Raw genomic sequence first — 15,859 nt, 5'->3', positions numbered from 1 at the left:
GGAATCACTAGGCATAAGGCGTGAATACACCCTAGCAGGGAACACACTCACACATCCCTATGGACATGTTTGTTGAACCAGGCCCCCAGGATTTCCCTTCCAAATTGTGCCACAGGAAGCGAGCGGCAGCGCTACGAGGGTAGCATTTAAGTGTAGCCCTCCATTCACTCCCATTCATTTCGGGATGTCTTTAAAACAATACCAAAAGGTATCTCTGGGCTGTTTCCAATTATGACACACCCCAGGTTCTCGTCTACAGTGAATAAACTTAAACTCTTCTTCATAGCTTAGGAATTAAATCCCACAACAATATGCTAAAGACGGTGTGATGAAGCTGCGACACAGTACACTGCTGTAATGTTTGAAAAAGCTCAGTAAAATCCAGAAGCAAAGCGATTTGCTCAGCACTGCTCAAAACTCAGGTTTGTGTCCATAAAAAGCAGTGTCTTGTTAATCATGGTGAGAAGTGTACACAAATACACACCAACCAGCTGTTCATGTAATAAAACTGGTTCTGTGATAGACGTCTGCTGCTTAAAACTTTTTAAGCCGATGTCAAATCAAACCTACACATTTGGAAAAGTGGACAGTCAATGTCTGACTCAAGTAAACAATAAAAAAACTCGTTAAATGCAGTGAGAACGAAGAAAACACCACAGTGAGAACAAGTCAGGATTATATGAGAATAATACATTATGATTAACACTGTAATTGATATGATCGTATACATTTATAGAGTTTCAGAATGCATATTACACAGTTTATGACCAGAAGAGAAACATTCTAATGGTGATAAAACCAAACTGAGCACAGCAGGCTCTCACTAATGTTAATCTGTGCGTACACCTGTGCATCAATGCCAAATATATCTCCATTCTGGGAAAGCTTTTTTTGGGGGGGAAATTTATTAGCGACACAGTTGACCAGATTTCCCTCCTTGACAACAGCGGGATCACTGGGTCCAGTTTATACACGGTCAATGCCACCTACCCATGTGTGTTTTTGGACATCAAACTCCTCACAGACAGTGGCACAGAGCAGGGCTCAAACCCACCACCCAAGATCCCTGGAGCTGTGAGACACCATGCCACCCATTATAAGTACAATGAATATAAAAACAAACACAGTAAACGTACATGTGCGCAACAAGCTGTGTTTCCAGATATTCTTGAGTGTATGGATTTGTGAAATCAACAGCACATGATTTAACATTATTTAAGCTATTTATTAACTGGTAAAAACCTTGGTATTGGATGATAACCTCATAATACTGATTAGCAAGGTTTTTTTATTTGAGCAAATAAACTCATTCCTCAGATAAAAAGCTTTAGAAATATTTTTTTCAGATGCCTAAAGCCTTTGCACACTAGCATATAGCTCACTGACAAATTTGTTTTCAGTTAAAATCAACAGAATTACACACACTGTGTGGCTCAGAGTGAAGTGTTCAGTGGAAAATGTATCTGACAAAGATCTGCCCATTATTTCCACAACACAGAAATTTTAGAATGAATTTAATAACTTGGGTTTTGTACAAAGACACAGCATAAATTATTAGCAAATATTACTAACATACTCCAAAGTTCATACACACACACACACACACATATATTCAATATCCAAAATCTGTATCCAACAAATTAGTCTGTAGTCATACCTCCAGTCATGTGTCTGCAATGTTCATGAAAACGCTGAAATCACACTCAAAGGAAATCTGTCCATTCTGGTTTTTGATAAGACTGAATGACTGCTGCCCAGTGCCACAGCATGAAATGCACAGTTTGTAGTTCCATGCAGAATCACAAAGTGGTCCAGCTGCAGCTCAGTAATCCTGAGACTTGCCCGAGCCAGTGCCTGGCTGGAGGTTGGAGCGGAGTTTGTACATGAAATTCAGAGAGTCTAGCAGAAAACTGCGTGTGGTGTTGATCTCCATCAGCGTGAGATTATCCAGCTAGAGAGAGATAGATGAAAAAACACAGAGGGCAAGAAGACCATTTCAGTTCAGTGAACAGAAGAGATGGATACAGTTTACATTATGAGACGTTTGAAGTTATATATTTACAATGTCCTTTTTATTCAGGTTTAAAAGACAACAGTGCAAAATGTATGAACATGGGCTTACATTATTTGTTGGCGACATTAGCCTATGAATTAAACTAAAGTAGAGAATTACCTTGATTTTCTACATTTTAAGACATGAATTAGTACTTTACCCTGGCATGTGCCTCCTGCTGGCTGATAAAGCTGTCCGCGGACAGGCGCAATTTTGCAATGCGAGTGTCCCAAATATCCTTAACTAAAGTCCGGATCTCGTCAGCCCTGGGGATGTTGTCTGCAGCGCTGCATATGAAGTTTTCAAAGATTAAAACATGGACCTGCAAAGCTTTGAAAAACCTACAAACTTAAATGTGGTTCATCATCATTTCACAAAATGTGTAGATTTACAGGCGGCACTGTGGCACAGCAGGTAGTGTCACAGTCACACAGCTCCAGGGACCTGGAGGTTGTTCAGGTCCCGCTCCGGGTGACTGTCTGTGATGAGTTGGTGTGTTCTCCCTGTGTCCGCGTGGGTTTCCTCTGGGTGCTCCAGGTTCCTCCCACGGTCAAAAAACCCCACATTGTTAGGTGGATTCACGACTCAAAAAAGTGTCCATGGGTGTGAGTGCTTCAGTGAGTGTGTGTGTCACCCTGTGAAGGCCTGGCGCCTCCTCCTGGGTGTATTCCTGCCTTACGCCCAATGAATCCGTGTTGGCTCCAGACCTACCGTGACCCTGAACTGGATAAGCGCTTACAGACAATGAATTAATGAATGTAGCTTTACAACTTTAACTCTTTATATTCGATTAGTAAAGACCACAAAAATCACATAAATAGCAAAATATTTTAACGAACCACTGTACTCTCTATGTCTTACATCTGGTTTTATTTATAGATTTGCTACATATTTACCCAATTTAAATTGCCAAACATTCGAATAACACTTTAAACTTGCTGTTCTATTTATATATATATATATATATATATTTTTTTTATTTTTTTTTAAATCATAGGGGTATCATGATTTATGTATTTTAAATGTCAATAGAATTTTGAATTCTAAGAGGATTTTCAGTATTTTGTGTGTTATTCAGCAGAGCTCCAATATTCTACACAGAATGGTTTAGTTCAGTTGTTTCGTGCTGCTGATGTAGACAACTATCAACAGGACTTTTCAACTTCAATCCATGAAACAGATCCTCACTGGTTCAGCAGCAATTTGGTCAGCTCCATGTAATACGGACTGGGAATGGGAGTGAAGGTGTCCTCTTTTCTCTCCTTTTCTCGGATCTCCTCGAGTTTATCTAAAAGTAGAAAAACACAGAAAGACATAGAATTTACGTAAAAGAAAATGCCAACGTACAAGATGTGAAAGCCTAAAGACACACAATTTAAAAAGTGTTGCTCTCTCAGTAAAACAATGATTCGTGTAAACAAAAAAAAAGTATGTAATGTACAAATGTAGCAACAAAAAAAATATTAATTAAATACTGAGGCACTTAAAGAAGAGCAGGGGAAACGTATATAACAAGCACCTATCAGCATAAGAACTGTGTGTATATGATTCTGTCCTTGAATAAATTATTATGAATTATGAATAAAACAAAATATTAATGCTTCAAAGTCAGTGGTGTGAATCATGGTCACAAAGCAGCACAGCAACAAAACAGAGTGGAATAAATCAAAGTAATAAATGACTAAATAATTGAATAAATATAATCAGGAGTGATGTAAATGAGCACAAAGTAGATTCCTTCCCTCACTGATATAACATTAGAAGTAAAAGTATATTGATAGGAAGCATGAAGAATCCTGTCAGTCACCTTTTTAATGTATTCCTTGTCCCTAATGCCCTCAAACCCTAAGTCATAACTATTTTTTTTTTTTTTTCATTTTTAAAAAGCCTTGTCTAAATGCAGCAGTGTCTTCCCCTTTCTGTCCAAACTGTTATAAAAGGCTGTAGCCTCTCAATTACAGTCCTCTTAAAATCCCAGAGTCTTTTTTAACCCTTTCAGTCTGGCTTCTGAAAAAATGCACAGCACTGAGACAACTTTGTTACGTTTCCTTAATGTCCTTTTAACTGACTCTGGTGCCCCCTGCATTCTCCTCTTTCTGGATTTAAAATGCTGCTTTTGATACTCATCTCCTGTCCCTCAGCCACTGGAATTACTAACACTGCACTCACCTGGTTCACTTCAAACATGTGTAATGGATTATACCGCGTTGCCCTTTGTAAAGAAAAATCTCTCATAGATAATCTTTCTCATGGTGTACCCCAGGGATCAGTCACCTTTTCACTATTTACCTCTTAGTCAGATTATTTTCAAATATTGGTCTTCATTTCCACTGTTATGCAGATGACACATATCTATTTTAGCACCAAAATTATCACATTACCACCCCCTGCCCTACTGTCCCGTATTCAAGATCTTAAAAGGTGGATGTTCATTCATTTTCTAAAATTACATCCTGAAATTCTACTTTTTCAAAAAAATAAGCTCTCAGAATTCGTTTACATTCTAAAAAAATATCCACATTTTCATTCGCTCCATCCTGTACAAACCTGCAATACACAGTGTTTACTGAAAGAGATGTTCGGTCTCACCTGCGTCCATCCACTCAGGAGGAGCGATCCTGCACTTCTGCCTCTGTTTGAGGTTTAGAGCGAGCCACACCGGAACCTCCACCGGTAAACCGGGGTTAAACGGACCCAAGTCTCCCTAGAAAACGAGTACACGACAACTTTAGAAATCAATGGGCCACGGGAGACCTAACTGTGCAGGGTGTCCTTTCGGAGACCCTTCAGGGCCGTGTTAACGTTGCATTAGTTTGTAAACAACGGCTGCGCAATAAAAATAAATGCGCACTATCAAAACACAAGCACTATCACTATCACTACCGTTCTTCAGGAAAGAGACAACAGTGCAGTCCTGGATTCGGACTGTAGCGCGAAGTAACGCGACTGTGTACATTTAAAACACTTAGTCCGTGCAGACGGTACTGTACTCTCTTTCCGAAAGTATTTATTCAACACCCAGCATTAGACTACAGTCACTCACCCCGATCAAATAAATCTTATCCAGACTGAAATTTGGGATAATCTTCACCATCTCCTTCTCGGCGAGGAATTCCACTTCCAACGGATCCATTCCTCATGAAAACACTGGAAATACGGATGAGTTCCGAAAAACCTGAAAACACACAGCGAGGCTTTTCCCGCGTATTATTCAGACATGTTTGATGACGTCACTCCCTCGTGGTTTCCGTGACAGCGGGCAGCTTCAACAGCAGGGGGTGCTGTATACCACCAGAAGAAACTTCATCACCGTTAATGAACGCGCTAAAACGGTTTTTATTTAACATTTTTTTATTGTAAATAAAAAGTGTGTGATATTCTTTTTTAAAGTTCAAGTATGGAGAATATTTATACACTAAATGTACTACCCCTTGTGAAATAGAGTGTACTTGTACTACCTTGGAACCACTCATTTGTAATAAATCATTAATAAGGTGTCATTTATTTTGTTACACTTAATATATAACGAGTGTACTAGTCATATGTTATTTCTGCAACTCTGTACACTTTAAATATATTTATATGCTTAGTGTTGCAGGTCAAACTCTTATAATTCACGAGTATTGTAATAATACTGTATATTAGTATATTTTGTGATACTGCATAATTTTTATTAGTGATTATTTTTGACATAGTCTTATTGTTTATATTGGTGAATTTTATTTTATGTTGTGTTTATAATTTAAGCTCATTTTAATGTGTTTCAGAGTTCAGGCCGGCAAATATTTCAGTTGTATTAGAAGAGTAACAAAAATAACATGTGGCGAGTATATTCAGTATATATTAAGTGTAATTTAATATAATTTCATTTTTATTTAAATTACATATTAGTGGTGATTTAGCACAAATTAGCAGTTGCAAAATAACATATATATATATATAGTTTCTTTTTACAGTTTTAACCATGTTCCTAAAAAGGAAGCCTTTCTGCCCACTAATCAGCCCTGACTTTTCCTTCTGCTAATGGGGAACTGATAAGAATATATAATTGAATGGTAAGACATATATCAGATATAAAACTGCATTTATTTTTCACAGTAAAACATAAAATGAAAAGTATCTTTCCACAAGCACACAATGACAGCGAATGCAGACCTAGGGTGGCCAGCACCCAGTAGTTAAGAGTTAGGGGCTTTGACTCGCATTGCCACTCTCTAGCATCAACTTGTGGGCAGTGTCTGTGGCTGAGACTAGATGCCTTGCTAAGGGCACATCCATCTGTGGATTGAGGAAGGAGGACAGCACTGTTCATTCTCTCCTTACGCCCCAAATGTTCTTGCCTCTCATGAGGATCAAACCAGTGACCTTCTAGTCCCAAGCCCACTACTCTGATGGCTTTAATCCATTGACCTCTAGGTTAGGAGCCCAGCACATTTCATGACTGCCTCCACTAGTCATGCCAAAATAGCTGATTGGCCCTTTTGCTTGTTTGTCAAATTTCTGTTCTTTGTGTACAGAACAACAGATGGTCTCCAGTCTGTAACTATAGACCTACAATGTGCTCCTGTTATGGTTGAATGGCTGAAATGTTATTGGTCGATTAGTGTGTGTGTGTGTGTTTGTGTGTGTGTGTGTATACTTAAAGGCAATAAATTCAAACCAATAATAATAAAAACATTTTATTTGTCTATTTAGTTTTACAAAAGCTAATTTTGATCTTCTCCAAATAAATTACAATTAGGAAATTACAATATATTTTAATCTATCATAAATGAATATTACATCATTTAATTTCCAAATCAGTTTGTATCTGTTATTAAAATGTGCCTTAACAAGGCGGAATAATTAGGCAGAACTTTTTTTAATATTAAGACTAAACAGTTTATAATGTTGCATATTTAAAGATGTATATACATTTTAAAAATGCATGAAATGAAAAACGCCTTTAGGTGACCTCTGAAAGATTTATTAATTATCTCTGTAAAGCTACAGTAATTCAGGAAATAACTAAAAAGCATTTACGTTAAAACCATTTCAATCATTCTCTAGCAGTTACATTTATATTGTTAATGGATATTAAAAAAAGGAAAACTTAATTCAGTATTTAAAGATGCACTAGATGGTTTTTCATTTAATTTTCTAACTTGTAAAACAAACTACAAAGTACAAAGAACATGATAAAAAATGTTCTTTTAGCAATGCCATCAGCACAAGTGCAAGTGCTGTCCTTGTTTTTGTGGTTCTCCTGCTCGGCCACTGGAGGTCACCTTGATTAATGCACTTGTGCACTGCTGGGAATTCATCATGCGTGACCCCTGGTGGTTATGTAAGTGAACACAGAGATGCCCTCTGGTGAAATCACCTAGTGCACCTTCAAATCCAATTAATTGGCAATGAAAAGTATGTAAATGACCAACCATCTTAACTGTTGAAACCGTGTTGAAAGCAGGTACAGAGCAATGTCACTTCCATTAGAATTTCTAAGTGAAATAAACATCTAAATAGTTGCTCCGATGTTAGGAAAAGAAAATATGCAGAAATTTGCAAATTCAGACACCGTTCAAAAACAATCAATTTCATGTTGAAAACTGAAGTAGTAATTACTAAATTTTGGCTAATTTATATTTTTCTCATAACTGCCCATCAATCAACGTGAAATGCCTTATAAAGTTTGTGTCAAAATGATAAATTGTTGCCTAACAACAGATGGAGGAACAAAGAAAAATCCATGCCATGAAGAGCACAATCATCTCAAACCTTAATGGCACATGCTGTACCAATGTCCTGCTTACTCTTCAGAGTAAGAAATATTTCATCTGTGAGTTTTCCACGAGGAAGAACTTTTTCTATAGGACTGAATACAGTGCGACTATGAAACCCATTTTTGGCATTGATGGCTTCTGCAGGTAAAGCAGACCTCTTGGAGGGCTTTAGCATAGATGCAACACTGATTTGTTGATTTCAGGATTTGTCCAATCATTCCTGAGGTCATCCAAATGGTTGTCAAAGTCTATGAGGTTTTCATAAGATCTGCTCTCCAGCAAGGCTGACGTGATCTTCTGAGCCTCGGTCCAGTCTTCAAAAGAATCTCTAGAACAGAATCAACAGCCATTTGTTGCTTTTTTACTTTGTGAATGTGAACAGTAAATATTGATGTCAACAGAAGAAATCCAGCATTTTTAATAATAATAAAAAAGAAATATGAACTAACAAACACTTATTAAAAATATCTAGTCCCAGTCCTAAACTGTCTAAAACTGCTAGCTCGGCTTCACAAACCTGAGTGTTCCATTAAAGTCAGCTTAAAATTAAAATAAACGGTGCTGTTTTACCATATTAGTTCATATCCATTGAATGAAGCTTTGTTATGATACATTTTTTTTAGATTTCTAGTTATTTTCAATTCATCAGAATATATCTTTTGAGCTTCAAATCATTGTAATTTTAATTACATCACTATGAATCAGAGTGGGGGAAATTTCTATTCTCTTCTAACAAAGCAAGTACTCACATGCTCGGATCTCTGCACTTCCATTTATTGTCAAGATGATCATAGATGGAAATGACTGGTGCAAAGCATCCCATGGTAAATCTGCTGTTGTCAAACTGAACAACAAAAAAAATTTTATTAACTTTTTAAAAAGTGTGTGTGTGTGTATATATATATATATATATATATATACACACATAAACACACGCATTTATTATAAATGTACTCCATCTCACGGTATAATACAACTTACGATTATCATTGCTGCTTCATTGAAATTTTCAGAAATTCTGGCTGCTACTTTTTCAGCAACTTGGTTTGGTCTGAAAATGTTTGAGACACACATCATGGCAAAATCAAATCAAAAGACTAAGCACCAAGCATTCTCAGAAAAATGAAAAGTACATATATCTTACCTTGCTTCCTTTATACGTTCATTTGCTTGATAGTAACCAGCTATGACATATCTGTTTTCTTTACACCACGTGTCAATCTGAAAACCATGCAAGATAAACATTACCACTTTAAAAGAATTAAATCAAATGTTCTGAGCTCCCTAAGATGTGCCATTAACAACCGAGTCTGTTCTATTCACCTTTTCAACTTACAGGTAGAGAAATGGTTCCCTGCAAAATCAAATATATACCCTAAAATTTATACCTAGTCACTACATCAAGACATGTTTAAATTTGCTTCATTAGTATTTTAGCTACAGGTTTATCACACCAGCTTGTGTTTTTTTTTAGTGACACTAACAACTCTAGTCCAGTTGACTCATTAAGCAAATACTTTGAAGACATCGCTAACTGGATGGAACACAACCTTCTGCAGTTGAATAAAAATAAAACTGAGATTATACTATGTGGGAACAGCAAAGAGAGACACAGATTGGCTGCATATGTGGATTTTAGAACCCACAAATCCAAAGAACTGGCTCGCAACCTTGGTGTAATGTAATGGACTCAGATCTCAGTTTTAGTCTCATATTAAAGCTGTTACTAGATCAGCATTTTTCCATCTTAAGAACATCAGTAAGATTAGAGATTTTCTGACTAAACCAGACCTGGTGAAACTTATCCATGCTTTTATTTCTAGCATTGATTACTGTAATGGTCTTTTAACTGGACTTCCAAAAAAGACCATTAAACAGCTTCAGCTAATTTTTAATGCAGCTGCCAGAGTTCTCACTCGGAGCAAAAGAATCACACCATCCTCAAATCCTTACCCTGGATACCAGTCTGTTACAGAATAGTCTTTAAGGTGTTATTACTGGTCTATAAATGTCTTAATGGTGTAGGACCAGCGTATTTATCAGATCTGCTACAGAGATATGAGCCGAGCAGAGATCTCAGATCTTTAGGAACTTGCCTCAGGTGAAAACTGAACATGGAGAAGCAGCGTTTAGCTCCTAAGCTGCCCATAAATGGAACAAGCTGACTGAGAATATTAGAAAAGCCCCGACTTTAGACACTTTTAAATCAACACTTAAAACATCCCTGTTTGAGCAGCTACAGCTCAGTTTAAAATACTCTGCACTTTTATTCAGTAACGGCACTTTAGTTTGTTTCTTTTATTGTATCATTTAATTGTTTTAATCATGTTTTCTTTTACTCTTTAAGTATTTCCTTTTACTGCAATATTTTAATTGTTTTATTGGACTTTAATGATTTTTATTCTTGCTTTTAATTTAACAGTTTCTTCTGTAAAGCACTTTGAACTGCTTTTGGATGAAAGGTGCTCTATAAATAAACTTGCCTGGCCTCATAGCTACAGCTCAAAACTAATAAGCTAATTTAAATTAGGTTAAAGACAAAAAAGTATTAGATTTTTAGATGAGTCAGGCAGCTGCAAACCCAACTCTGCACCATAAACAAATGGCTTCTATATTAACCAAAGCCTTGTTTTGTCTTCCTAAAAGCACATTTTAAAATTGCACCAAAAAAGGGTGCAAATAACAGTCATGCGGCAAAGCAGACTGCCCTTGGCCAAACAACATGATTTATTTATTTTCTAAATACAGTTTGTGTGTGTGTTGACTGCTGTATACATAGCTACATATAAGTGCGAAGTTAACCCTATTTTCATTAAAACACTAAGGTAGATATAAGCATGATGAAACGTTCAGATGAGAAGACAATAAGTAGACAGTTACTTTGGGTTTCTTACCAGTGTGAGTGCCACCTCCAGCATTGGGGCCAGCGCTAATGTGCCATGGAACAGAGGAACACAGTCCACACAGAGTATGGGGCCGGTGTGGCCCTCCTTCTTCTTGTCTTTCTGCTTCTCGGCCACTAGTAGCCCATTTACAGCGCAGTGAGGATACTTAGCAGCGTGAAGCAACATCTTACAGTACGCCTGGGTTGTTAGTTTAATAGGCATTTTCTCTCTAACACGGTCTGCTAACAGACATATAAATATTAACCCGATTTAAGAAGCTGAACCGAGCTACAAACACTAACCACAGCACAACGTCTAAAACACACTCAGTGTAGCTAACAGGTCTAGTAGCTCGTTAGCTATCTTTCCGATTTCATACCGATTTAAAAAAAAAAACCTCTCAGACTTCTTCTGCTTCAACAAAATGCCTCAAACCATGGACTAGGTCTTCACTGTTTTACTGTCGTCGTTGATTAGGAAAACCAAGTAGCTTTATATTGTCCTTTTAATAAAACCAACAGACCGAAGACGACAAGCTGGACCTTTATGTGTCTTCTTCCTAATCACACGCTGTTTTAAACGGGCTCTGCTCTGGACGCCGGTAAAAACCGCAAACCATTATTAACCTTTGCGACAGGGCAGTACAACCTCCATTTTGGCTCCGTGGTACTGAGTCTTTAAACTGCAGAACTACACCATCTGCTGGTTTGCCTTAAAATCATAACTTAAAAACCGTATAAAGCACTGGTAGATAATTAAACTATGGCATATACATCAAAACCGTGTACTAATAGCATACATTTCTGTACTGAATTTATATTTTTCTCAACCTTTATATATTTTATAGATTAAACACCATAAACAGAGGAAACAATACCATCAGTTTAAAAGGTGTGGCTTTTGAGCTGCAGGTCAACATCGTAAGGGTATGTGAAGGTAGAGGGGATAATTGAATAAGACATTTTGTCTTGGAAATTGCTATTAAATATGTCATTCTTATTAACAGAAAAAAATAGTTGTTATCAATGACTGCATAGAGCCAAAATGGCCGATCTCACTGTTCAGTTTCATGGTCTGGGACTGTCGCAAACAAGAGAAATAATATAACGATACTCGTATTTAATTTATTTGAAAGTGGTGTAATATAATTTGTGTGTGTGTTTTAAATTAAAATCAGTTAGAATATGTACTTTATGAAATCCTCTTCATTGTGAGTTTTTACCCACACTGCCCGGTGTTTCCTGCGGTTGTACCCTCCTCCTCCTCCATCCTCCCTTCACAGGAACAGTGCAGACGGAGAGGTGAGTGAGCGCAAAACAGGGATTAAATGGAATAGTTTATGGGCATAATAATCACTTTCTCTTCGGTATAGTGGTTTTAAAATGTCTTAATGTGGTTATGGCGTCCTTAAGTATGGATATTTTCAAAGCGGGGGGTTTTAATCGTTTGAAAGCTTTAGAATGACATTGAGGTGAAAGACGGTGGCGCTTCCTTCCGTTCTACAGTGCCGGAATCAGTTAGCACTGTGGCTAAAAACGTTTCCAGTAGGGTATAAATCTCTCTTTCTGATGTGTAATGCACGCTGGAATGTGTTGTCACATTGAGCCCGGCTCAATAAATGATTTTTTGTCTCTTTATCTCAAAATTAATATGACCTTGTGATAGTTCCTGGAGATGCTAGCCGGCTTGCTATGCTAGCTATCACTAACTGTCGCAGAGCTTTAGCGGAATCCCGGCTCTATCCCAAATACACAAGTTATCCCTATAGAGTGCACCACATATGACCTGAAACTATCGATTCTACACCCAAATACTTCGCTCCATCGTGCAGATTATCACTGACTGTAACATATAACCGGCTTTCATTTCAACAAATATTGGTATATTAAAACTGTTGAAGATGTAGTTTCACTTATGACCTATCGCTAGCTACACAGTGCACTACATACGGAGCTGGGAGAGATTTAGGATTCAGAGCTGGTATTCATGTTCTCTAAAGTCAGTGGCGCATTTTTTCGCGACAAGGTTAGATGTGGTTTATTAGTGTTGTTTTACAAATCAGACATTACAGGAAGGAGTAATTGACTATAGTTATGTTCATCTAATTTGTGACCATTCTGTTTAAAAATAAAATATATAGAGTAACGGATGTGGCTTTCTTCTTGTACTAAATTATGACCTCCTATTCTTCACAGAATGCTGGCGACCAGGGCATTTCGTCTTGTTGGAAAACGAGCCTTGTCCACTTCAATCTGCCTACGTGGTGGACATGGTAATTTGTTTTTATTTTTTATAAAGAAAAGAAAAAAAAACGTACCAGATAAAAAGACATCATAAACATCATGAGGGATCGACAAAAGGGCTGTCATCTACACACCACTAACAGTGAACTTGTTGCTTTAAATGACACTTCTAGTTTTACTAATATTTTATGGTTGCTTATTTCAAGGGCATTTAGTGTTTGTTAAAGCAAAATCAGAAAAAGTAAAACCATGATCATCTTGCCTCTGCGCAATATGTTTCCTGATGGAAGCTTCCCCACAAGGCAAAAAAAAAGATTTCCCATGAGTTTACAGTTTCATGTTAAGAATTAGGGTGAGGTTAGGCGTCCATTTTTCTTGAGAAATATATAGTTTATCAGTTAATTTGGTCATATGATTTTACTATTGTTGTCTATTAAAGTTCATACATAATCTTATGAATTTATTAAGCATGTAACATCTAGATCAGTTACCCGATTAAAAATTATATCACACTATTTTTTTTGAGCCTACATCTTCAGTGTGAGAAATGAATAAGATATATATTGGTTTGATACCTGTCTTATTTATTGATGGCCGTATAGTTGATACTACTTATTTCTGAAGTTGTTGCAGGTGTTTATGATTTCATTTAACATTGTACCTTTTCTCTTTTTTTTTTATTTATTTATTTTTTTATAGGAGTTGCCAAAGTTGACGACTACTCTCTCCCAGCATACTTTGACCGTCGGGAAATTCCCCTCCCTGAGATCAAATATGTCCAGCAATTGAGTGCAGAACAGAAGTCCCTGAAGGAGAAGGAAAAAGGGTCCTGGGTTGCATTGTCCAATGAGGAGAAAGTTGCATGTACGCATCTGAGGCAGTTCAATTTTATTGTAATCTTTTGTTCAATCCATTTATTATTTCCTGCTGTAAAGGGATATTGATTGTTTGTTACAGTGTATCGTATCAGCTTCAAGGAGAGCTTTGCAGAAATGACTAAAGGTTCAGGCGAGTGGAAATCTGTGGTTGCTGGTATTTTCTTCTTTTTTGGCTTCACCGGTCTTCTTGTTCTGTGGCAGAGGAAATACGGTATGTGTTATAGTCACATGTATCTTTACTAGTTAAGACATTCCAAAACCATTTTTTGTGCATTAAAGTACTAGTATTTTGTTTTGCTTTGCAGTCTATGGACCTATTCCTCACACCTTTGATCCTGAGTACAAGCAAAAAGAGCTTCAGAGGATGCTGGACATGAGAATCAACCCTGTTGAGGGCTTTTCCGCCAAATGGGACTATGAGAACAATGCTTGGAAGAAATAAGATCAAATTCATCTGATATTGGACCATCTTACGCAGCTTTTTACTGAGCAGGCAACACATAGATCTGAAAAAGTCTGTATTTATGACTTGTCCACAATACCTCAGTGAATGCATTCTGGAAGGCCACTTCCTCTTAAGATATTCATGTGTAATAAAGAAAATAAAATTTCAAGTGTCTACCAAACACTGATGTTTGCCCTGTTTTGGACATTCTGGGTTAAGAATCAGCTGTTATAATGTGGTTCCTTTCTGACAAATTAGCTGTGTTACAAAAGAATGGCTTTTGCATAAGTTTCTGTATTTAAAACTACATAATATATAGCATAGCTATGGTATCTTTGAGGCAGTGCACTGGGATTTATATTGTGCAGTTTCAAAAATATAAAGTTTATTTTCCTGATTGTTTTTAGTTTCATACTGATTTAAGTTTACTGTTTACTTGCATGTGTCTTATTCCATACCTTTTGAAAACTGTTTTTTATTTCAGGAGATGAACAGAATAACACATATGTAGGCACACTTTTTTTTATTGCATATTATACCCAGAATAGTTCCTCTGATATTCCCCATAAATCACCAAGGCAGAAATATTAAACTAAGCCTATAAGCTGCAGGGCACAGCTGTCATTAGAAATAAATCGTACAATTAACGCAAATAGACGGTTAGAATAAAAAACAAATTATTGTACAAATAACATGTTTAATAGTTATAATAGTATTATATTAATAGTTAATAGTAAAAAAAAATTCCTAAAACCATATACTATGTTCTAATTTCCTGTTTATACGGTTCTCTTTTGATGTAGATCTGGTTTAAAATACATATTCAATATGTTAAGACTTTAATGTCTTATATCAGTGTATTTTATACATGTCTGTTTATTTTGTGAGTGGATACTCCAACATATATGATTTTTCCTTATTTGCCTCATTAACTACAGAAATAAATACAGATTGTACTGAGTCAGGTTTTTACAACAAAGTTTTAGGGCCAGTGCATTGAAAAATAAATAAGATTCAGAGAATAAAGTCAAAATTCTGAGAAAAATCTCAGGAAAAATTCTGAGAATAATGTCGGAATAATTCGCTGCATGTATAAAGCAGCAGACAACTACAGTGTATTTCTGAAGTCATGCTATAGTATAGATTTCAGAAATAAATACTCAGTCCTCTGCCATATCAGGACGAGATTATGATTAGCATTTAAACCCTGAATCGGTTCTACAAGAACCTGTATATTGAGAAGTGGGCATGTAGATTCACAGGATACAATTTATAATCACGAAAATGATCGATCCAGAGGGAGTGGAACTCCGGCATGCCCACGTGGATCCATGGCATTACAACATATGGATTCGTACAATAAAGCCGTATGCATTGCAGTCAGGGCCTGTCACTGATGGGGTTAGTCGCCATGATGTATGGATGCGTTTAATAAATAATTCTGTTCACTGAAAGCTTCTTTCACAAATCGGTGCACAGACCAAGCCTGTCTGTCTATATATTATAAAAATATTAACTCAGAACACTGTTTCTCTAAATATTCTGACTTTTTTCTCAGAATTATTCTGACATTATTCTCAGAATTCTGACTCT

At 36.7% G+C, this 15,859-nt stretch overlaps 3 protein-coding genes across 3 annotated transcripts; 1 reads left to right on the top strand and 2 right to left on the bottom strand.

Moving 5' to 3' along the window:
* Positions 1–1,435: 1,435 nt before the first annotated feature.
* Positions 1,436–5,282, bottom strand: gins2 (GINS complex subunit 2). Its single transcript, XM_066685678.1, has 5 exons — positions 5,097–5,282; positions 4,643–4,757; positions 3,242–3,341; positions 2,214–2,340; positions 1,436–1,951 (listed from the first exon to the last, which is right to left on the bottom strand). Exons 1-5 carry the CDS (start codon positions 5,184–5,186, stop codon positions 1,823–1,825), a joined length of 561 nt encoding a protein of 186 aa, XP_066541775.1. The 5' UTR covers positions 5,187–5,282; the 3' UTR covers positions 1,436–1,822.
* Positions 5,283–6,861: 1,579 nt separating this feature from the next.
* On the bottom strand, positions 6,862–11,327 carry emc8 (ER membrane protein complex subunit 8). The gene is made up of 5 exons (XM_066685311.1): positions 10,710–11,327; positions 8,960–9,036; positions 8,797–8,866; positions 8,565–8,659; positions 6,862–8,143 (listed from the first exon to the last, which is right to left on the bottom strand). Exons 1-5 carry the CDS (start codon positions 10,920–10,922, stop codon positions 7,984–7,986), a joined length of 615 nt encoding a protein of 204 aa, XP_066541408.1. The 5' UTR covers positions 10,923–11,327; the 3' UTR covers positions 6,862–7,983.
* A 594-nt stretch (positions 11,328–11,921) lies between these two features.
* cox4i1 (cytochrome c oxidase subunit 4I1) lies at positions 11,922–14,529 on the top strand. Its single transcript, XM_066684924.1, has 5 exons — positions 11,922–12,001; positions 12,896–12,972; positions 13,643–13,807; positions 13,901–14,032; positions 14,127–14,529. Exons 2-5 carry the CDS (start codon positions 12,897–12,899, stop codon positions 14,261–14,263), a joined length of 510 nt encoding a protein of 169 aa, XP_066541021.1. The 5' UTR covers positions 11,922–12,001; position 12,896; the 3' UTR covers positions 14,264–14,529.
* The last annotated feature ends 1,330 nt before the right edge of the window (positions 14,530–15,859 follow it).

The sequence above is a fragment of the Hoplias malabaricus genome, chromosome 11, assembly GCF_029633855.1.
Source record: "Hoplias malabaricus isolate fHopMal1 chromosome 11, fHopMal1.hap1, whole genome shotgun sequence".
NCBI lineage: Eukaryota > Metazoa > Chordata > Actinopteri > Characiformes > Erythrinidae > Hoplias > Hoplias malabaricus.
Note: the sequence above shows the minus strand (reverse complement) of the source record. Positions and strands in the feature narration are given on the sequence as shown.